This window comes from Pteropus vampyrus, unplaced genomic scaffold (assembly GCF_000151845.1).
Source record: "Pteropus vampyrus isolate Shadow unplaced genomic scaffold, Pvam_2.0 Scaffold31, whole genome shotgun sequence".
In the NCBI taxonomy this organism is placed as follows: Eukaryota; Metazoa; Chordata; class Mammalia; order Chiroptera; family Pteropodidae; genus Pteropus; species Pteropus vampyrus.
In genome coordinates, this window is record NW_011888812.1 from 472,152 (window position 1) to 495,438 (window position 23,287).

At 37.0% G+C, this 23,287-nt stretch overlaps 1 protein-coding gene across 1 annotated transcript in view; it reads right to left on the reverse strand.

Moving 5' to 3' along the window:
- FBXO3 (F-box protein 3) overlaps window positions 1-22,230 on the reverse strand; it is a 36,173-nt gene extending 13,943 nt beyond the window's left edge. The window contains exons 1-9 of the mRNA XM_011356801.2: window positions 22,082-22,230; window positions 17,662-17,751; window positions 15,216-15,379; window positions 8,528-8,642; window positions 6,768-6,972; window positions 5,607-5,652; window positions 2,773-2,857; window positions 1,796-1,918; window positions 338-453 (exon numbers count right to left, since the gene is read on the reverse strand). Of these exons, the coding sequence (XP_011355103.1) occupies window positions 338-453; window positions 1,796-1,918; window positions 2,773-2,857; window positions 5,607-5,652; window positions 6,768-6,972; window positions 8,528-8,642; window positions 15,216-15,379; window positions 17,662-17,751; window positions 22,082-22,185 (1,048 nt within the window). The 5' untranslated portion in view covers window positions 22,186-22,230. The remainder of the gene's footprint in view (window positions 1-337; window positions 454-1,795; window positions 1,919-2,772; window positions 2,858-5,606; window positions 5,653-6,767; window positions 6,973-8,527; window positions 8,643-15,215; window positions 15,380-17,661; window positions 17,752-22,081) is intronic.
- Between the last annotated feature and the right edge of the window lie 1,057 nt (window positions 22,231-23,287).

Here is a 23,287-nt window from a genome sequence, read left to right on the forward strand (position 1 = left end):
CCAGCTAAAAAAATAAGAAAAAGCAAAGAACTCAAGTGATCCACAGAATGGAAACTCAATCCCTGAATAACTGAGTCTGCTATAATTTTAGAAAAGTTATGTTTAAGGTACTAAACTGATAGTATAATCAACTCTACAAATTATATTTATGATGCAAAGTATTATAGTCAGAAGTCCAGAATCTATGATAACTTTCACATTGTAAACTCGGCTATTAAAAAGATGCGGTCTTATCCGCTAACTACAGCATGTATTTTCCAAGCCGTGTATCACATATATGCTCTCCAAAATCTCTTAGAAGCAACTGATATATAAACCCAAATGCTGCGTTACATACCAACTACTCCAGGTCCTTGAACTTCTTCTACATCACCTTTAGCATTTGTTATTCTCCAATAGCGACTGTCCAACTGACAAGCCTTCTCAGGAAGTGCATCCTTTGACATTTCGATCCTAGATAAGGGAAGGAAGTGGCAGACACAAAATCAGGCCCTTGTTTTGTTTCTTTTAAGAGTGACAGTATTTGGGTAGGACCTTGAAAGGAATTTCCAAAGGAAATTAGGAAACCCAATCCAAAGTCTGTGTTAATCATCTATTTATGGAAGTTTTCAAAGACACTGGCCTGATTAGCTTGACTCCCCCACAGAAATGCTTCCACTAATTTATGTATCTGACTTTCAGTGAGGAACTACAATAGAAAGGGCAACATAAATATTTTCAAAGACAATGCTGGCAACAAACATTTGCTGTTTAAACAAAGATCAGTGTGGGAAACACCTTCTAGAATATAGTGCCATGAAAAACTTGTTTAAAAAAACTGACAGTCTTTTCTCACTACTAAGCTATGCAACCCATTTCCCTTTTTTTCCATTAGCTTCTAGAAAGCTCAAAGCAAAATGTCACTATTCAGTTACTGGGATTACACCTTAACTTTGCTTCCCAATACTATTATTTCCCCTCTTCCTCTGGGAATCTTCTGTCTCTTATTTTCATTTTGAGTTCCCTATAAGTGTATGCTGGTATAACTATTTTAAGCATATCTCAGTCCTAGGCTCTAAATTAGTCCTAGGATCTAAATTAAATAGACATATCAAAGTGTAACTAGACATATCAAAGGCTATATAAAATAACAAAATCCTAGGATGTTCCTGGTAAGTTATATTTTATGAAAATATTTCTAGTATGTATACATATATGTAAATGTATTCTTAAAATACTATATTTAACATCATAAATATATAAAAATATATCTAAAAACAAAGTATCTTTAGTCCTTTAGAGCAATGAGTTGTCTTTATGTCACAGCACAGAGTACTTCTAATTAAAGTGAATTTAATATTTGTTATTTATTTAACCAAATCCAGTGCTTAACACTGGGTCTGATATATGGGCAGCACTCAATAAATATTTATTAGACTTTTAACTGAATATAGAGAAGCCAGATGAAATTTTAAAAGCATGGCTTTAACTTGGGGAATTTGATAGGTTCTAGAAAGCACTACAACTGTAATTTTGATCTTTCATGATTACAATTTAGTAGTCCACCTTGCAAAGTACCTGGCACAATACTTATATTTATAAGCAATAACTTAAATAATTTAGAGGTTAATATAAACTCAAGGTACTTTCCAAACACTATATTGTAAAAAATTTTGTTATCCACCTTCTTCCATACTTCAGCCAGAAACTGTCTTTCAAAATATGTTTTATGTATCATGTCAAATGGGATAATAACAATGCATCCATAGGATATATCCCACTATTAACTGAAAGGTGACCCGTTTCAAATTCTCACCTGATTCGATATGTGAAGAAATAGTGAGGTGGATGTACAGAGCTAAGTTCTGGCAGAAACGATGTGGAAACAGAAACTGTAATATCCCCGGTTGTTGCTACACACTCCGGATCATGAACATACCTAGGTAATTTTAAAAATTAAACAGTTTTTAGTCAACTAACCTCAATTCTATAAGATAAAAGGTTTAAAGATACAATGCAAAATAGCTGATACTTTACTTTAGGATTGAAAATTTAAATCATATTTGTAACCTTAAAGGTATAGTCCTATTAAACTTAGAAGAAAACCAGAATTACAAATGAATCAAAAAGCCCTGAAGACTCCAGATCAGTAATGACAGCAGTCAAGGTTCAACGATCAGTGGTTCAACACTGGATCAGTAACTAGGCTGGAAACTAAAAAGAGCTTATCTCCATTTTCAGAGCTAAGGAAACTTTTGAGACATCGGAAAACCCAGCTATACCCTATAAACAGTGGCTCTGACAATAAAAATGTGTTAGTATGTTATTCTACGGGCCTGTAATGCATACTTAGTCTATCAATTTCTGCCAACCATGCTATAAACCAATACTACCTCTAATAATATACATAATATGTAGATGTTCCATTTAGAGATAATAAGTAATATTTGCTAGGAGTCAACAGTTAATGACTTGCAATTCATAATATCTACGAACTGGCAAACATCTTTATTTCCACCCCCCTCCAAAATAAACTGTACAACGACTATAAAGCCATAATCTTTAAATTAAAAATCAAAATCAGTTTTCTCTCTTGATTCATCAAGATAAGAAAAATATTGGCTGTTCAAATGTTTGGATGTTTTGGTTTTAAAGTGAGAATAAAATCGATTTACATTTATGAGAGGTTATGTTATTAACCTTCCTGGGAAACTGCATTCATGATCTGTAACTGAAGGTTTTTGCTGATTATAATTATTCCGAACCAAAAAGCCCTAAGTGAAATAAATATACCTGAAAATTTGGTCTCTGATGATAGGGAAGCCGCCTGATACAACATTGTTGACATAAGAAGTAAACCAGTCAGTAAAAGTAGCACCTGTAAACCAGGAAAGGGGGGAAAAAAAAAAAGGACGGACAAATAGTTTTTATAAAATCAACCAGGAAACAAGGAAATAATTATAATTTCTTTATGCTTAAGATGTGATATCAAAACTAGAAACATTTATAGATATAATTCCACTAGTCCTTTGTTAGGTCAATTCCTAGTCTCAATTCTATCCATCTTATTCCCAATTACCTTTGAACTAAGTTTTACACTTATAATTAAATAATAGATTTTAAACTTTAATTTGTTCTGGTATAAAAATGAAAAGCCTTTTGTTTATAATTTCTTGAACAAAGGAGATACAGCTATGTCTAAGAAGAAACTACAGGAAAAATATCAGCACCTATCTTCAGTCAATCAGGGTACATCCTGACTCATGCTCAGTGTGGACATCTCAGGGGTATGGCACTGTGGAGTTCTGGCTGTTAGGACAACCCCAAAGGAGTCTAGTTGCACTACTACAGATTCAAATGCACAGCAGTCCTCCATATTCTCTGTGACCATCTTGAAGCAGTAAAGAATGACTGAAACAGTCCAGTCTAGACCATACATTCGTGATCTAGTGATTGGATCAATAATCAGCATTTATATAAATTGTTTGCTCCTTCTAGGTACTACAATATAGCTTTCTGAGACCCCTTTATTTACACATCTCAGTGCCTAGCATATATTAGTCCCTTAATCAGTGCTGTCCAATGAATTTCTTTGTAATTTTGTTTCTATTAACAGTTCCTATAGTCTTCCACGTGAAATGTTAGATGCTAAATTTATAGTATTTACTTAATATCCTATTTTAGGAATGATAGAAGATACAATTTAGATTTGCGTCTGAGGGTATATAGCTTTAAAATCTTAAAGGCATCAATTGAGAAGGTAAACTACACCCCTTATTTATTAAATGATATTGTATTCAAATAATCACTGATCATCTGTCTACTTTGAGCAAGATATTAAGGAGTCTATCTTTAATGACATGAATAATATCATTAAAATTCATAGAAAGTACAATTTTATGTTTTGAGAACTAGTAATTTTCTTGTAGAGTTTTTTTAAAAACTCATTTAGTATATTTTTATGAATTAAAATATTTTATAAGAAAAATAAATTTCTTATGGTTTACATAAACATTGACATAGTGTATTTCAACGTAAATTTATTATAATACATACATACCAAAGGATGTTCTTTAAAATGTAGACAGAATTTCCAATGCAGCCTTCACTACTAAATTTATCCAAACATAGAATCTAGTTTTCTTAAATATCTATTAACAATGCACTGAACACCAAGAGATTCCACCTTATGTTTTACCAAAATTCCAAGAAAGTCAAATTTAGTTGAATCAAGATATAATTTACATGTTATAAGGTAGTTTATCTTTTAAAGTAAGCACGTATCTTGGAGTTTCTTTGACAGTATCGGGGTTTTATCAGGGTAGCTTAAAGAAAGCTGCTTTCTCATCTTCCCTCTCAGCACTGACATCCTACCTTGTCTCTTCTCAGTGCGTCTCAAATCTTTTATTCTGCTCTCTTATTCTAGAAGTAATTCCGACTACTAGAATATTATTATCAAACCTCAGTGCTCTGCTGTAGTGGTCAGGTCTTTCACATCATGCCAGAACAGCATCAAACTAAGAGTAAGAAACTCAGAGCCTAGCAGGCAACTTACTGTAGAGCTCAGGCAGCATTTGGTTTATCATCTGAAAAGCACCACTGCACTGGAGCCATAATAATCATCTCAAAGTATGTGCTGTGCAAAGATGCCAAAGAGGGCAACGAGCAGGGGCATCACCCTAGTGGGTGGTTAACTTAGAAACCACAGACCACATCTATCAGTGTGAGCTGAAACCTATGGGCTAAGTGTAAAAGCTCTTTACAACTTACTACATAGGGGTGAGAGCTTCTTGATAGTGAAATACGCCACAAACCTAGAATATGCCACAGTATGGAACAAATGGAGATTTATACTCTGTTCATGCTTCCAATTAGGAAAAATAATTAAATACAGATGTTTTAGCCTGCAAGGTCCCTTTACTAATAGTATATGTTTAATATGTGCCAGAATGCCTTTAAAAAGCAAAATGGATAGTCAGGAAGCTTCACTTAAGTGAGCAAAATCTAAGCAAAGCAAGATTGGATGAATAGCAAGGGGTAAACTGCACCTGCATACAAATTGAACTGTTCTCGAATCCTATGAGAAAAACCCTTTTGAGGCCAAGACAAACTTGCTGTACCAAGGAATTTATAAAGCCCAGTTTATACTGGTCTCTGAAGTTTCCTGTTTGAGGTCTCTAGTGTGACTTATCGGTATTTTACTATGGTATTGGTCTCTGAAGTTTCCTGTTTGAGGTCTCTAGTGTGACTTATCGGTATTTTACTATGGTATTGGCACCAAGAAAAAAATTATGAAGTAGTTTTATATATCTTTATCTGTATGTATTAATATGATTGATAGAAAATGCATGTGCGTGTAAAGGAACTATAGACTTACTCACAGCAGTTCTATACATTTCACTGTTCTATAGCAGAGTCCTAAGAGTATAAGTGTGTATAGCGCATGGATTTTTTCCAAATAGAAACCATGCTATGCTAATGAGAGCCTAGACAGAGTACTTTATAAACCTGCAAGGCTGAAGAAATACAAGTATAAAATTGCCAGGTGATCAAGTAACTGAAAAGTTGCTACCAACTTAATTTTTTTGACCAGGAAGAAGGGAAAAGAAGATTTTTTTTCCTCTTACCTATGATAAACATGTCAATAGCAGCTGGATTCCGAGCCATTTGGTCCTGGGTGAGAAAAAGATTATAATTGAGAAAAATACATTTAACTTAATATCTCATTGTTTATTATCTGTATTCTTCCCTGGACACAAGGAAAAACAGATAAAAATAACAAGTGCTTGGACATTCCTCATACTTTGCAATTCCTGCTCTTATGATTTCTACATTTAGGTTCTTTCTACGAAGTCCTTAGAAGAGTGTCTGGCACCTCTCAATAACATTTAAATGCTTATATACTATTACTGTTACAATGAACTAAAAAAACTGTCCTTCAGAAAAAGAATTAGGAAGTTAAGGTGAGAAGAAATATGGCCAATTATCCTAGAAGAAAGGGATTTGGATTAAGTGAAGAGACCTGAACAATTTTAGGTTACACAGTTTTATCAGTAAATAAAGAGACCAAGCCATCATCCCACAACCTAACAGAGGTATCAAGTCAAAAATGAGATAAAAGATATGAAAATGCTTAGAAAAAAATTAAAAGCTATTAAAGCTCTTGAAATATTTTAAATGTTATATGGAGGCATAACTCTCAGCTAACTATGAAAAATATTTTCTACTTTAAATTCCTTTTTTAAAAGTGCACAGCTAGGCAAAAATGAAGGCAGAACTTCTGCAACTGAGAAATTACCGAGAACTGAGGAATAAGACTGAAATCAAATACTGTATTTCTGATTACATTTAATCATAACAAATGCCTCCTAAAAAGGATCTATATTTTTCAACAACTCAAATACCTACTGAAGAGTTTAAAAAGTTCCTACTGCACTCAGAACTTGAATCAAATGAAGTTCAAAAGCTAAAATTTTGAAGTTAGAAATGTATATTACAATTACTTCAACAAAAAGCCCATTAATTTTCCTTAAACTTAAAATGCCTTAACATAAAGCATAGCTTTCCCTCTTATGTTCAATAGTTTAAATTGTCTGTCCATTGGTAAAATTTTCTTTTGGCATTCCATGCCATTATGTTAGAATATTAGCCCTCTAATTAGATGGGTCTATAATTAAATAGCATAATGCTCTACACCCATTCTACAACCCTGAAAATTCCTAACACACACATGTAGACACTCATCAGAACACATCTTAAAGCCACATTTAAACACACTTCCTACTTACTGGACATTGGTAGAAAACTTCATTTTTGTTTCGGCCCTCCGCAGCTTCCACTGCTATGTACTGACTCAAACCAGTATGTATGCAAAAAGTTAAAGGGAGACAGTATTTCAGGCCCTGTCTCTGCTGGAAGCCTCCAGCAGCTGTATCGACATCTAACAGATCCTCAGAACGATAGTGATTAGACAGCGCCATACTTCCCAACAACCTGAGAATACAGACTCAAAAATTTAATCAATTGCAGTGCCAAACAAACAGCTGTGCTTTATCTTTTTGATGAATAATAATTTCACATTAACAACTTTATAGGAACTGATTAACATGTTGATTCCAAACTGGGAATGCCAAAAACACAACATTGTCTATATATTAAATTCAAACTCGAGTAGAAAAATTCTGATTTAAATTAAAACCCGAACGTCTAAAATGTCTAAATGTCAGCTTTTTTCAAAGAAAAATAGCTTTTTGCTTTCAAGAATCCATCTTGCCATAAGCTGATTTGCTGGTGTTTTACTATGTATGTATGTATGACTAATGTTTAAGGGTAAATTCTCTCTGATACCTTTATTGTGATACAACCTTTGGCTTACTCTATCTTATCAGACAGTATCAATGTTAATTAGCCTAAACTTTGTCTAAACTTTTATAAACGTAGGGCATGTGGGACCTAAACTCATCTCACTGCATGTGCATGAGAACAAAGCAGGTGTGGGTCCTTGGTGATATTCTTGTATTAAGTCTCACTGTTTGGACTGTGACTAGATAAAAATTCCTGTGTTAAAAATCATGACCTGTTTGTCATGTCAATTCTGGGCAACTCTTTTAATAAAGTTCTCTCTTGCTTGCTCTTGAAATGTGGTTAACTTTTCAATTTTGTCAAATTTCAGTTTGATAGGAAAATAGGCTAGGGAAAAAAAGCCAATAACTTAGGCTTATCTTGTCCTAACTGCCCAGTATTTGATTTCTGAATACTACCTTGTAAACTCAGTATGATCACTTCCAAGATTCCCTGTATTCACTCAAACCTGATCTGAAATGGTAATGGAACCTTATAGGATTCCTCACATACACAGAGATACCAAGTTCCAATAAGAACAATGCAAAGTTCTCCCTAGGTTCTTATTAGCATTTCACAAATGCAATGTCTCTGAAATAGCTTAATTTCATAAAAGAACAAAAGGAGTAGACACATTCAAAGCATATAGTTTTTAAAATTGTGAGTGAATTTGACAGCTACTGCGTGGTCTGCTTTTCCTGAAGGGTTCCACAGTGAATACTTCATCTTTCAGAAGTAAGTTTAAAATAGGCCATTTAATTATAGGCTATGCTTGAATAGGACAAAACTATACTTTCTTTAGTTTAGTATATGCAGCTCTGAACAAGCACTGCTTTTTACATGTATAGTACATAGAATTTGCATCAGGCTCCCGAAAACAAATTATCTGGCCTATAACAGGATAAACAGTTAAAGGATTCCAAATAGTTTTACTTAAGATATACTCATACACACATCTCCCCTACGTCTCATAGGCCCCACACCCAAACAGACTTCATTTTAACTTTAAGGATATGTTGATTAAAATGTTTTTATGAGACATATTTTGTTAAATTAAGTTCAAGCTATAGATTTTGTCTTATGGATTGCTACAAGGAAGAAGAGGGAATTCCTATACTCCTTTAATCTGTTAAGAGTAACTATAATTTATTTTCATTCCAGAACATAACTGTATCATCAAAAATAGTCAAAATAGCAAACATCTTACCCGGGAACCACTAACTTCTGCCCATTGTGGATACGATAGGAACATCGATAATCATCAGGAAGCTTGCAACCAATCTGAGCTTCCACAGCATCTAGGTCTTCCTCTCGAGCACCCTCTGCAAATACCCAAAATAGCAAATTATGAAAAAACAATAAGCCTTAAATCTAAGACAAAATACGGTTTTTGTGCCAACCAAAGAAACAACCTTGACGAGCAAGTGAATTCTGTCCAAAATGCATTGCTGAAATATAGGGAAATGAATTGAAAATTCAGAGAAACATGTTATCACTTTAGATTTGCTCTGACATTTGAAGCACTGAGCAAGCAAATTCCTCAGTTTCTTCTGAACAGGGAAAACACTGGCACTGAGTAAAATACGGAAAGGTACGCACCAATGAAATCCACAATAATTTTTTCAGACATTTTGGCATATCTCACTTTTCTTAATCTAATATACTCATACTTCTCTATTAAAAAAAAAAAAATCCCCAGAAATTTTCTAAACTGACATTGTTCAAGAGCCTTAACGTAGTCTCTAAATGGAAAATGTAGGACATAGGTGTAGGTTCATGCTGTGAGGAAGCCATTAACTTGAATTCAATTTTGCGCATTTGTAAGCCTGCCATATATTCTTGCTTTAAATAGCAGAAAGGATTACAAACAACAAGAGATTTATTTCTAGCAATGGCCAACTAGGTTGTTAGACCAAACCTCTTGATGAGAACTAGAAAAACTGAACGATAGAAAATTGGTTTTAAGGCTTTTGGAGAACCTCAGTGAAGGTGAGAAATGGCAGGGGTGAGGGGTCCAGAAGAAACTGAGAGGTTAGACAGCCTGGGGAGCCACCTTGTCTTTGAGGCAATTGCCAATTCTGAAAGGAAACATGAGGCTGAGAGGCTGAGGAGCTGAGCAATGCTTTCAGCAGTGTCACCGGACTGAGAGAATTTTCCAAAACTAATGAAAACTCAAACCATAGATTCCAGCACTATAAACTCCATGAAGAATAATTACAAAGACAATCATATCTACACACATCATTGCAAAACTACTGAAAATCAAAGACAAAAAGAAAATTTTTTTTAAAAGAGAAATTCTTAAAAGCAGCCAGAGAAGGGGAAAAACCACATAAGAATGACACCTAAATTTTCAACAGAAACAATTGAAACCAGAAGAATTGTATCTTTGAAGTGCTGAAAAAAATAACTGCTGTCTAGAATTCTATATCCAGTGAGTATATACTTCAAAAGTGAAGATGAAAAATGATCCCAGATGGAAGCATGAAGATATAGGAAATAAAAAGCAACCAGAAAAGATAAATCTAAAATAATATTGAATATATGAGATAATTAGGCAAAATCTGCCATTTTCGGGGTAGAAAATATACTGAAAATTAAAACCACAAAAACTATAACACAAAAGGCAGGAGGGGAGGTAATTAAAATTAAAATATTCTAAGGTTCTTTCATTATCCAAGAAGTGGTAAACATACCAATTTAAAATAAACTTTAATTTAAAGAAAGGAGGGATACAGAATAAAAGATAATTAAGAATGCAAAAAAGGAACACCTGCTCAAGTGACAAAAATAAAAAATAAACAGAAACATGGTATATTTAAACTCAGATATATTAGTAATTACATAAAATATAAATAGACTAATATAGTTAAAAGAGAGACCGACATCAGATAAAAAACAAAACACAATAATATACTAGAGGCACATCTTAAAAATGTAGATACAGAAAAGAAATCTAGAAGAGCTACTAAAATCACACAAAATAGATATTAGGGCAAACAGTATTATTAGAGGGAATGACAGACTTTTTTGTAACAGTAAAAAAGGTTAAACTTACTACATGGATATTGTAATTCTAATTTTGTATACCTAATAACAGCTTCAATATGTATTTTTGAAATAAAGAACTAATGGAAAAAAAGATCTATCTACAATTATAGTGTGTATATTAGTTGTCTATTGCCACAACATTTGCAGCTTAAAACACTTGTTATTTCATAGTTTCTGTAGGTCAGAAGTCTGGGCATGACTGAATTGGATACTCTGCTCAGGTCCCACAGGCTGAAATCATGGTGTCAACTGGGGCTGCTATCTCATCTCATGCACCTTATGCTGGGGTCCTCTTCCAAGCTCACTGGTTGTCCCTCTGCACAACACGCCCATTTGTTTATTTAAGGCCAAAAGGAGAGATATCCAAGCTTCAAATCTCTTTGACTTCTGGCAGGACCCACTTTCTTTTAGGACTCACCTGATTAGGTCAGGCCCACTCAGGATAATTTCCCTTTTGATGAATGATTAACTCAAATCTACTAATTTGGGAATTTAATTACATTTGCAAACCCCCTTCAGCTTCGACATATAATATGACGTAATCACAGGACTGAAATCAATATACCCACAGTACCACTCCCATTCAAGGAATCTATTATTACACCATGTATATACAGCAAGTGTGGGAATCTTAGGATCTCAGAATTCTGTCTACCACAGTGAGAAAGTTTAACATACCTCTCTCAGTAACTAATAAAATGAGTAGCCAAAAAAATTAGTAAGAGTGCATAGTATTTGAACGAGATTAACAATTTTTGCCTAATTACATATATAGTACTGAATCCAACAATGGCAGACTATACATTCTTTTCAAGCATACATGGAACATTTACCAAGGCAGATTATATACTAGACCACAGAAGAAATCACAACAAATATCGAATGACAACACTAAAGTGCTGGTAGGAATGTAACGTGGTAAAATCATTTTGGAAAATTAACAGTATCTTTTGAAGTTTAATATAAGCACAGTCTACAACCCAGTAAACTCAATCCTAGATATTTACCCGAAAAAAATGCATACATATAAACATCAAAAATGATTTACATTTGTACTATTTACAATTTCTTTTTTACACTGGCATTATTTGTAATAGCCCAAAACTAGAAATAACCCCCAAATCCATCAACATGAATTGTGGTCTACTCATATAATGAAGTACTATACTGCAATAAAAATGAACAAACTAGTGTTACAGACAACACAGCTGAATCTCACAAACAAAATGGAAATAATTCACACAAAATACAGTTACTCATGCAATTTATCTAAAGTTCAAAAAGAGAAAACTACTTAGTGACCTTAGCAATCAGGAGAGTGGTTACCTCTGAAAAAAAGGAAGATTCTAGGTACAGATAATTATTCTACTTGACCTGGGGGGTGTTAACAATGGGTATGTTCATGTTATGATAATTCACTGAGTATTAAACTTACGATCTGTGCACACTTCTACAGATTAGTTAATATCACTAGTGATAACATATGGAAATCACATATCCACATATAAGTGACAAGAGGTACATTTCACCTCTGTGGTAATCTTTTTGAAAACCCATTACTCCAGACTAGTCATGAGTAATACGTCAAACAACGTCAGTTGGAGGGACATTCTACAAAATACCTGACCAGTACTCCTTCAAACTGTCAAGGTCATGAAAGACAAGGAAAAACTGAGAAACTGCCATAGACTAGCGGACACTAAGGAGACATGACAACTAAATGTAACGTGGTATTCTGGATTGGACACAGGAATTGAAAAAGGACGTAAATGGAAAATCTGGTGAAATATGAATAATGTCTGGAGTTTAATTAATAATATTGTGCCAATGAAGACTTTAGTTTTGACAAACGTCCCACAGGGCATACATTAGGGGAATCTAAAACTGGGTGAGGGGTGTACAGGAGCTCTCTGTACTATATTTGCAACTTCTCTGTAATCTAAAATTACTCCAAAATAAAAACTTTGTTAAAAATAAAGTTTAGTACAAAACAAGCTGAATAGCTGCCTGAACGAGAAGTTGGATGAGGAAAGAAACTAATATTTATATAGTTAGTGCTACCTGTTGGATATTTAACATACAATATTAATAAACCAAGCATTTCTTGAAAAGAGACAGCTAGAGAGGAAAAAACAAATATGGCAAAAGAGAAACAAAGAAATATATGTTTACAAAACAGTGAAATCAAGGTTTAGAGAAGCATCCTACTATTATAGAATTTGGGAGTCAGACAGACCAGGTGAAATCTCACCTCTACCACTTACTGACTGATCTCTGGCAAGTTATATCATCTTTCTAATCCTATTTCTTCATCTGCGAAATAGGAGCCAATACCACCTAACTGAGAGAATTATAGTGAGGATTAAATAAGTGTCATGTGCTTAATAAAGTGTTTACTGGCACTCAATAAATGTTCATTTATTTTCTTGTCCCCTAGCCTACCTGCATAAGGAAACAGTGAAAAGGTTACTAGGAGCCAAGAAACCTAGAGTTCTATCTCTGTCACTGACTAATTATGGGACCTTGTGTAAGTCATCCAAACTTGCTGAGCCTGTTCCTTCACCCCTGTAAAATGAAGGGATTAATATAAACCAGGGATTGGCAAACTATAGCCTGCAGGCCAAATCCCAGCCTGCTGCTTGCCTCTGTAAATAAACTTTTCTTGGAACAACGCTATCCCCATTAGCTTTGGTGATAACTATGGCTGCTTTCCCACAACAGCAGCAGAATTAAACCGTTATAATAAAGACACTGTTTGCCCCTCAAAGCCTAAAATATTTACTCTCTGGTCATTTAAAGAAAAACTTTGCCAACACCTGGTGTAAATGATCTCTAAATGCTCTTCCGAGTCTAAAATTTTAAGCCAACATGTAAGGTAAATATGAAATTTGAAGATATATGATCCATACCGATAGACAGATTGATAGATGATATATTAATGTATCATAAATTTTAAGATACTTATAAAAATTTCCCCAAGCCCAATATCTATTTGTTTTCCAAGTTTCCTTTCCAGCTGCTATCTCAATAACCTTGAAATTGAGTCAGAGACTATGATTCCTGAAGTGGCTAGGTTCCTAACTTAGTCCTAAACTCACAGGCATAGCATTCTTAGAATCTCCAGCAGTCTAGATATCAAAGAGCCCTTGTCCTATTCTAACTCATAGCAAAGCCCCCAGAGAATTGGCACCTGAGAGTAAAACCACAACCACAACCTCATCTTCAACCACTAGGTACAGAACAGTGAGCAGGGGGGCCTGGGAATACTGGAGGAGAGGGGAGGGGAGGGAAGGGAAAGAAAAAGAAAAAGAAAAAGAAGAAAAAGAAAAAAGAAGAGGAAGAAGCTGCTATGTATCCTTAGTTTTTTCCTTTCTTGGTACCTCTGTGCCTGAAAGGAGAACTATGTCTACATTCTCATATTCCAAGTGTCCTAATATTGAACTAGCTCTCTAAGGATCCCAAGATTCTAAACAAAATAGGATAGGTCCTTTCTCTCTTCAACTACTATTAAGACCATAGCTCTGGAGACAGCCCTATATTCAAATCTGGTTCTGCCTTTTGCTCTGTGATGTCAAACAACTTACTTAGCTTTTTATGTCTTGGGTTGTTCACCTACAAAATGAGAATAGTAATTACCTGACAGAATTTTGGCAAATTAAATGGAATGATACAAAGTATTTAGTTTAGTGCCTAGCTTTGTGTTTAGTAAATAGTAGCTATTTACTAAATATCACTTACCTATTTTACATATCACCACAAATATATATTTTTGGAATTATTTTCTTCTTGAAATTATTTAACCTCATATACCAAGCAGATAATATTATTATCTTCCAAGGAAAAAAGCTATTAAAAATATTAGTCAAGGGCACATTCCTTCAAGGCTCTACTCTCTCTGCTAAATCATTCTTTCTTCTACCTCTTAGCAATTCAGTTTCAAGTACCTGGCCATGTGATCATGATTTGTATGAAATTCATATTTGCATGAGAAGTTACAGTGAAACTATGAAATGTCAAAGAAATACTGTTTCAAAAGAGACCTTACTGCAAAAGGAATACATGTGAGTATAAATGATCCCAATTTCAGCTTATCAAACCAAAACATGTATAAAATTCCTTTTAGTGGAGAAATCTGAAAAAACTTGGAGGCTAAACCAGATAAGTAGCAATATATCTGCAATCTAAGTACTTTCTTGGGCATAAATTAAAAAACCAAATTAATACCGCTAGCTTCTTAATTTTTCTTGCCAAAATTGGAAAATAACAGTGTAGTATAAAGAGTACAGATTCTGGGATCACATAGACCTCAGTTCAACTCTTTGTTTTTATTATTCTGTAAATATCAAAAAAAAAAAAAGCGGATGAAAGTTTTCCTTACTCTACTATACTATTCTTATACTCTTAAAGACTCCAAGTCTTTCATATTTGGTTTTTCTAAATATTAGACTGCCAAACATTTAGTTGTACTGAAAGCAGAAAAGAGGTTGATAACAGCAGGCAGTTTTTCAATGAAAAAATCTTTTAAAAGAAATCACAATAGTTATCCTTAAGCAATCTTTGCCCTATTTGTTTCTTTATATAAAACAAACACAAGCATAAAAAGAGTTCGGCTTTCCCTTCTAATAAATGATCACACTGGTCCTGAGGTAGGCAAAACTACAGCAGGCACTATAGCAAGGGTCCTTTTAGCAATATAGGCTATTTCCTTTGCCAAATGTGAATGGGGAATTACAGATAATGTTGGATGAGCACAGATTAGCATAAATGATAGAGACCCAAAGTCATTTACCCTATTTATACTATAGTAACTAAATTGAGGAAGGGAGACCCTGCATTCCCAGTACCTTTCAGAGATAAAACCATCCGAGGACATCTGGGCTCCAAATATTTCTTGAGATCATCCCAGGCCTTTTTAATAGCAGCATAATGGTCTATGTATCTTCCAACATCAGAGTAAGTATCAATGAAGAGAGATTTCCAACATTGATTCTTCTGTGTTTTTTCTTCCCTAAACGAATTACGGAAGTTAAGTTAAACATCTTTTAGAATGAAATTAGCACATATTTTAGACATTTACCAACATACTTTATTGGAAATCTGTGGTTACTTTTGCCTTCCTTTTCATTTATTTGAGCCAGAAATGAAGACTAGATAGCAGAAAGTGACACATCAAAAAACATAACAGGAATTATTGCTGGCATGGTGAGATTATGAGTCATTTGTTTCCTTTCTTATTTTTTCCTAAGTTTTCTAATCTTAATAAAATGTGAAGAGTATATGGGGTATGAATCTCAACTGACTCCTAAATACATACCAATCATAAAATTTAAAAATGAATATGTACAGTTGACCCTTGAACAATGCAACGGAGGTTAGGGGCATGGATCCCTCTGAGCCCCCAGACAAAAATCCGAGTATAGCTGTGACTCCCCCAAAACTTAACTACTAATAGCTACTGTTGATTGGAAGCCTTACCAATAACATAAACACTTGATTTACACAAACTTTGTATGTTATATGTATTGTAGACTGTATTCTTACAATAAAGTTAAGCTAAAGAAAATATTAAGAAAATCATAAGGAAAAGAAAATATATTTACGGTATTTCTCGAAAAAAATACAAGTATAAGTGGATCTAGGCAGTTCAAATCCATGTTGTTTGAACTGTAGTTGTTCCATTTTACATAATATTTAGAATCTAATGAGATAATAATATTAATCTAATTTATTTACATTAGATTAGCTAGAAAATCATATAGCATCAAAGTAATCACATGATTCGACCTTTCTATTCGATACAATTCCACAATATTTATTGAGCACTTGGCCACTGAGGATATTAAAAATAAGGCAGATTTTTTGCCTTCAAAAAATGTATAGTCTTATCAGGGAGAGAGAATAAAGTGAAAAATTCAGAGTCAGAAATGGTACAAGATAAGCCAGCCGCAATGGGCCTTAACATACTAATGAGCTTGTACTTTATTCTGTAGAGAATGAAGAGCCACTGAAAAGTTTTTTTTTTAGATTAACTTTATTGGGGTGACATTTGTTAATAAAATTATATAGGTCACTGGGGTTTTTAACAGGATAGTTAAAACAGCAGAATTCTGGCTGTGGTGTGGGAGTGGCACAGACATGAGTTAGGAGAGTTTTGTAGTAGTCCTGGTAAGAGATATCAACTGAATTAAAACTGGGGTAGCTAGATGAAATGAGTAGAAAGGTTCAAGAAATATAAAGAGGCTAAAATCAAGCATGGTGATTGAATGAGTGGAGAGAGGAAAAGAAAGAGAGAGAAAGAGAGAGAGAGGGAGGGAGAAAAGAAAGAGATCTAGGATGATTTATGTTTCTGGCTTAGATGTTCCCTGGGTGGATGGGATAGTACTGCCATGAAGACCAGGAAAGCAGGAAGATCAGGTTTACGGATGGGGAAAAGAATCATTCAGGGTGGTGTTTTTTGGGGGGGAGTGGTGGTAGAAGGGAAATATTCTTTCATGCATGTAAATAATATATATATATATTTATCAAAACCCAAAAAAGTACCAAAGAACTTATGATAAAAAACACTAGTCTCCTGTTCTAAGCCCAATACATCAAAGGAAACTTTAGTTATTTCTAGAAGTTAATTCTAAATGTTTATGCCTGTAGTTCCCGATTTATCAATCTATCTATTGATACCCTAAAATAAAAGTATTATTTAAGCAATATTTAAAATTCCCTCTTCCCCAGTCTTCCTCCTCCTGTTTAATAGCTCTGTTAGTTTTAGTTCTATTGAGTAGCTTGCAGCTTTAGATAATATACTTAAACCTCTATTTCTTGCTTTACCAACTTCAGTCACTACCTGATTCCCCTCAATCTAAGAAAAAGATATTAGCAATCCTACCCTTTCTTTCACCTTCCTCAACACCCACCTTCATTCATCAACACTTTTATCCTGTCAATTTATTAACATTTACTGAAGTCAGAAAACCTTGTGGGTCATCCAATGGAAAGATCCAGCAGACAGTTGTGCAAACAAGTCTGAAGCCCAGTGGGAGATGTCATGGATGCAATTCAGGTTCAGGAATCAGGGGCACACGGGTAGTCACTAGAAACCACAACAGTGCATGCAGGAGAATTCACAGAGCAAGAAGAGCAGCGGGCCAAAAATGAAGCTTGGAGAATACCGCATTTATTGGCAGGCACGAGAGTCATCAAAGGAGAGAAAGAAACAAGGGTTACAGGGGACTATCAGTACAGACTATGAAAAGCCAAGGGCCCAATTTCAAGAATACATATTTCTCAAATACTCACTCAGATATCAGCCAGTATTTTTTGCAATGTCTTCTCCATAGCGGATCATGACTTGATAGCTGGCTAAGTCTTCGACTGACATAGCAACAACTGACCATAACCAGATTCACAGTTAGTAAAAAAAAAAAAAAAAAAAAGAAAAGAAAACAATTTAAAATAAAGATGAAAATATTCAATGTTAAGTTTTGTTCTATTCCTTTTGCTTTCCTTATTTTCCATTTTCTACCCTTATAATTGCAAAACAATATTCTCTAAAAACTGTTTAATGTGTTAGCTAATATAATTACCTTGTGAGTACTGAAATCTTAACTATTTGAGTTCACAAATAACCCCTCAACTCTCTACAACTACAATTTTCACATGAAAGTCTATAAAACCTATAAACCATTGAAGTTAATTTCAAATCAAAGAAACTTCATATATTTATTATTGGGACAATAACCATTTCTGCATATAGGAAGAAATGTTATTCAGGTAAGACAAAGTGGTTTTTCTTTTTTTTGGTAAGATCTGCAAGACATTTGATATTAAATAAATATACATGCTTTTTGTTTGTTTTGTTCTAATCTTTTCTTAAAGGAAAGAAATACTGCAGCCAAAACCACTTTTTAAGTATAGCAATTATTGAAGAGCCCACCTATAAATAAAAAGTGTCAGATTCATAACAATTCTATTTCAATGTCCATGGCTACTCAAGTTAGTATCAACTGCTCAAAAACATGGAATGTTAGAAACAAGTAATTTTCTTATTATATATTTATAATAGAATAATGCTCCTATCCTGTAAATTTTACCTTATTTAATTTGCAAAAAAAAAAAAAAAATGAACCTAAGATTAGGAAAATGAATTTCTATCCTTTCAGAAAAGGAATCACAAGTTACAGAGCATAGGTATTGAAAGATCTCACTTATACAATAGCTAATCGACTAAGGAAATCTTAACTCACATGAAGTTTGTCAAGGCCATGAGTGGAACATGTTAAAAACCAATCGATGGTAAACAGAATAAATAGCCTTTGTTTCATTTTCAGATTTTACACAAAATTTATCCTCATCCTATTCTGCCAAGCTCACAAAATATGCAAACTAACATTTGCAAATGCAAGAATTCCTCCAGTTTTGTGATTCAGAGTCCATTCCCTCTTTTCTTGATCCCTGTCCCTACCTACACTGTCCCAAGAGTTAAACAACATAAAAGAACTTCTGGAATCAGCACCAAAGGTTATTTTGATGCACATCAAGCATGAGAACTACTGTTCTAGAGATTCTGACTCAATTGGCTTGGGGTGAGATCTGTACCTCAGGCATGTGTATGTTTGAAAAGTGCCACATGTAATTCCGATACACAGTGAGGGTTAAGAAAGACTAGTACACAATAGATCACCCTGAAATGGCGAAGTAGATTTAAACTACGCAGCTGATATTACATAATGACCCTAAGGAACTAATCCAATCCAATTCAATCCAGCTCAGCAAATATATGTACCAAAAACCAGAGTTTAGTAATGGGCAGAGCACTTGGCAAAGATGGGCTGTACAGTGCAGGAAGGAAGTTTCAGTACACCAGAAACTTTTCTGTGGATAAAATTTGATGGTATCTGTGATGGTTAATTTTGTGTCAACTTGCCTGGCTAAGGGATGCCCAGATAGGTCACTAAACATTATTTGTGGGTGTATCTGAGAGGATGTTTCTGGAAAAGATTAGTATTTGAACTGGTAGACTAAGTATACCAGGTGGCCCTCCCCACTGTGAGTGGGTATCATCCAATTCACTGAAGGCCAAAGTAGAACAAAAAGGCAGAGAAATGTTGGATTTGCCCTGTGCCTGACGCTTGAGCTGAGACATGGGTCTTCTCTTGCCCTTGGCATTCCTGGTTCTCAGGCTTTCAGATCCAGACTGGAATCTACACCATCAGCTCTCCAGTTCTCAGCCCTTCGAATTATACCACCAGCTTTCTTGGGTGTCCAGCTTGCAGATGACAAGATAGTAAGACTTCTCAGCCTCCATAATTCAGGAGCCAATGCCTTACAATAAATCATATACATATATACATGTTGTATTGGTTCTGTTTTTCTCAAGAACCCCAATACAGTACTCAACTCAGTTCACTTTCACAAGCATTTATGGAGGGGTCATGTCATTTCTGTTTAAAAATGAGATTAATACCTAAAGCATTTAAAATGAAATCTGATCTCTTTACCTTGGCTCACAATGTCCTGCATAATCTCACTAGTCTCTTCTCAAGCCACTCTCCCTGTGAGTCACTCCCTACCTCCCGCAATGCCAGTCTTCTCGCTCTTCCAACAGGCCATTCTATTGTCCAATCGGCTTCTGAACACACTGTTCCCTCTGCCCGAACTGCTCTATGGCGTTCTTCATAAATGGCAGCTCTTTTCGATTTGAATTGATCATCTTCCCACCCACATTCCTTAACAGAGCAATTGATTTATTTTCTTCAAAGCACATAGCATGTCTTGTATTATGTACTTGTTTTCCATCTTGCTCACGACTGTAAGCTTCCTGAGCCTTATCTGTCTTGTTCATTATTGTATCCCCAACATTTAACAGGCTGGCACATAGCAGGCACTCAAAAATATCTGTGAATAAATGATGAATACAAAGATAAACAAGACAGTCTTTACATTTAAGAAGTTGACGATCTATCTGGCACGGCAAATAAACTCTGCAGAGGAAGGAAGAAGGTAGAGTGCACGATCAGGAGAGGAGTCTTAAAGGAATTTCATCCTGCCAGGTTAAGAGGTCGAGCAGGACAAGGCATTCCAAGAAGGTCAAGAGCTTAAGCCACAGAACAAAAGAACACACACACACACGTGTGTGTGTGTGTGTGTGTGTGTGTGTGTGTGTGTGTGTGTGTGTGTCTGTGATGTGTGGTGTATGCTGGCAGAGGTCTGATTTGGCTAGAGTGGACTGTGCCAAATGATAAGGGCCTGAAATGCTTCCAGAATTTAGGTTATAGTCTGGAAACCAGGGGCATCATAAGTTTTTAAGAATGATAGCCAGATCTGTCTTAGATCACTCCGGGAGCTATGTAGCCCATAGATCAAAACAGCGTGTGTACGTGTGTGTTGGATTTGTAAGAGGCTATACAACAGAATATTTCAGATAACAGTTTGCATCTGGAAGAGCCTTTTCCAAAGAAAAGATAAACTTTATTTGTTTTTGTTCAAGCCTGAGTAGAGAAAATTTTATTTTCTAGAAAAAATAAGTGTACTAAAGTACTAAAGTGGATAGCAGTCAGAAAGTACTAAAATGGATAGCAGTCAGAAACTGGAGTTGTCCCTCTGTTACCACTTAGCTAGGCCAACCGACAGCTACCAGTAACTCCAAAAAGGCTGTATTTCTAAAAGGATCTCTGATAACACAGGGCACAATGGCTAGAATCTAATGGTTAATCCAAAAAACAAATAAAATCTCCTTTCGATTTTGGGGGGGGGGAGAGGGATGATCAGTTCAAATCGAAAATATCTCGCCTACCCATCATTAAGAGGGCGACTTCAACAAACGAATCTCGCCTACCCATCCTTAAGAGGGCGACTTCACTTCCTCTGCAAATATATGTGGTGGCACAAGAAAGACAGAGCCATGCCACCAGCTGTCAAGGGTATAAACAGCGCCATTTCTTTCGCCATCCCAGACAGTCCCAAGCGCTGAAGGAACTGGGCTTTCAACCACCCTTACTAGCAACCGGTGTCTATTTTTGGAACAGGTGCTGGCAATCTGGGAAACCCAAAGCATACAGGAGAGCAAACGGTCACCTGTATCGCACAAACAGAAGTCAGTACCAAAACACAAAATCCAACATGCAACCCTGAGGAGGAGGGCTGGGAGCAAAACAATTACCGAGAACAAAAGTCCGAAAGTGTGCCCAGCCACATGTTACGGTGCCGCGGAAGTTGCACCTGGGGGTCAGTGGGTCGCCTGGCCTTCTTCTCTCAGGCGCCCCGCCTGCCCATTCGAGGGCCCTACTCTGAAGTCCGGGGACCCAAGCAAAGAAGAGCGCTCGGGCCACAAAGGGCCTTTCCAAGGCGGCCAGGGCTGGGCCACATCGGGCGGAGACCGGAGGGTGGTGGGGGTGGGGGCTGGGGTCGGCGGGGCGGCAGCGGGGAGCAGTACCTCCCCTCCTTGAACTGGGCCTCGCCGAGGCCTGGGAGAGAGGGCTCTCGTCGCTCCTGAGGCCTGGGCCTTGCACAGCAGGAAGACCTCAAGGCGGGGCCCTTACCGTCCCTGACTCGCCTCGGCCCCCGGGTGGCTCTGCAGGACCACAGAGGTCCTGGCGTCACCTTCGGGTTGACGCGGGGAGTCCAAGTCCCGTCCGTGAGCCGGGCCTCAGTCCCTCCTGCCTCACCGCCTCTTCCCGCCCCCATAACCCCACGCCAGCGACGCGCGTCGTCCCATTACTTGATTAGGTCCCGGTAGTCCAAGAAGGATAAGATGAGGAGCAGGGGATCGGTGGGCAGCGATTCTAGGGTCAGAGGCGCCGACTCGGTCTCCACGGCCGCCATCTTGCCTGGCCCGGTGCAGGCCTGACCCCGCCCAGATCCCGCCCCGGCCCCGCCCCCGCCGCCAGCGCCGGAGCCGCTCCCCAGCTGCTCGCACAGGTTTGTTATGTAACCGCCTGGACAGCCCCGCCCACGGGGCGGGCCGAGGGCCGGCGCTCGGGAAGGCTCCGCCCGCCGCCCGGGGTGGCGGGGGTGCCCTGCGCCAGCGCCGTGGGAGCGCTCTGCGTCTCGGGTCCCGGCTCAGTCAAGCTGCTCGATCTCTGCGGGGTGCCCACGTGCTCCCCCTCGGGTCTCTCGAGCTCTCCGCTGCCATTCTGGTCCCTGAACTTGCCCATCCTGGACCCCTTTCAGTTCCAAAATCTTCCTGGGTCCCTCTAGTACCTCAAGCAAAATTTTGCACCCGGTATCCTCGAAGACTGGCCCCAAATCTCGCACTAAATCCTCTCCTCCCTTGGCCTCCAAATCCACTGCTTCTCTCCGTTTTACAACCTAGAAGCCCTTAATGTCCCTTCGTCAACCTCCTTCGCCCCGCGTGTCCCTTCTGTGCAGCTAGGCGGCTCTGAGCCATATCCGCTAAGTGGGGGCATAGTTGGGAGCCGGCCACAGGCTCCTGGGAAAGGCTCTTCTCCCAAACTGGGGTAATGATCATCGAGGGCCTAATTTTAACCCCAAGTTAAAGGTGCGCAGGGACTGAAACTAAGGGTCAGCCACTGTCCCTAAATTTAGTCGTTATGGTTATTTTTTGGCCTATTGAGGCAACGCCATGTGTATAGTAAATGGATTTTTGTTTTGTTTTATTTTTGCCAAGGTTCAATCTCTGTGGTTTAAGTAGCAAGGTATGAAGGGATGAGCTAATCCCCCGCCCCCACACCCCTCCCGGGGAGTAATTGAGGCAAGATTCGGCCTTGCTAAAGTGGTATTTAAGTGCAAGTGGGACAATTGTCATGGATTGTGAGCTAAAAAATACATCGCTTACCTTGCCTATTTCTTTCTTTTTCTTTGCTTTTCTAAAAGAAGTATAATATCAGGGGCTTTGGGGACTCAGGTCAGGCAGACCTGTACTGAATACATTTGTCATTTACTAGCAGTGAGATGGTGTACTAGT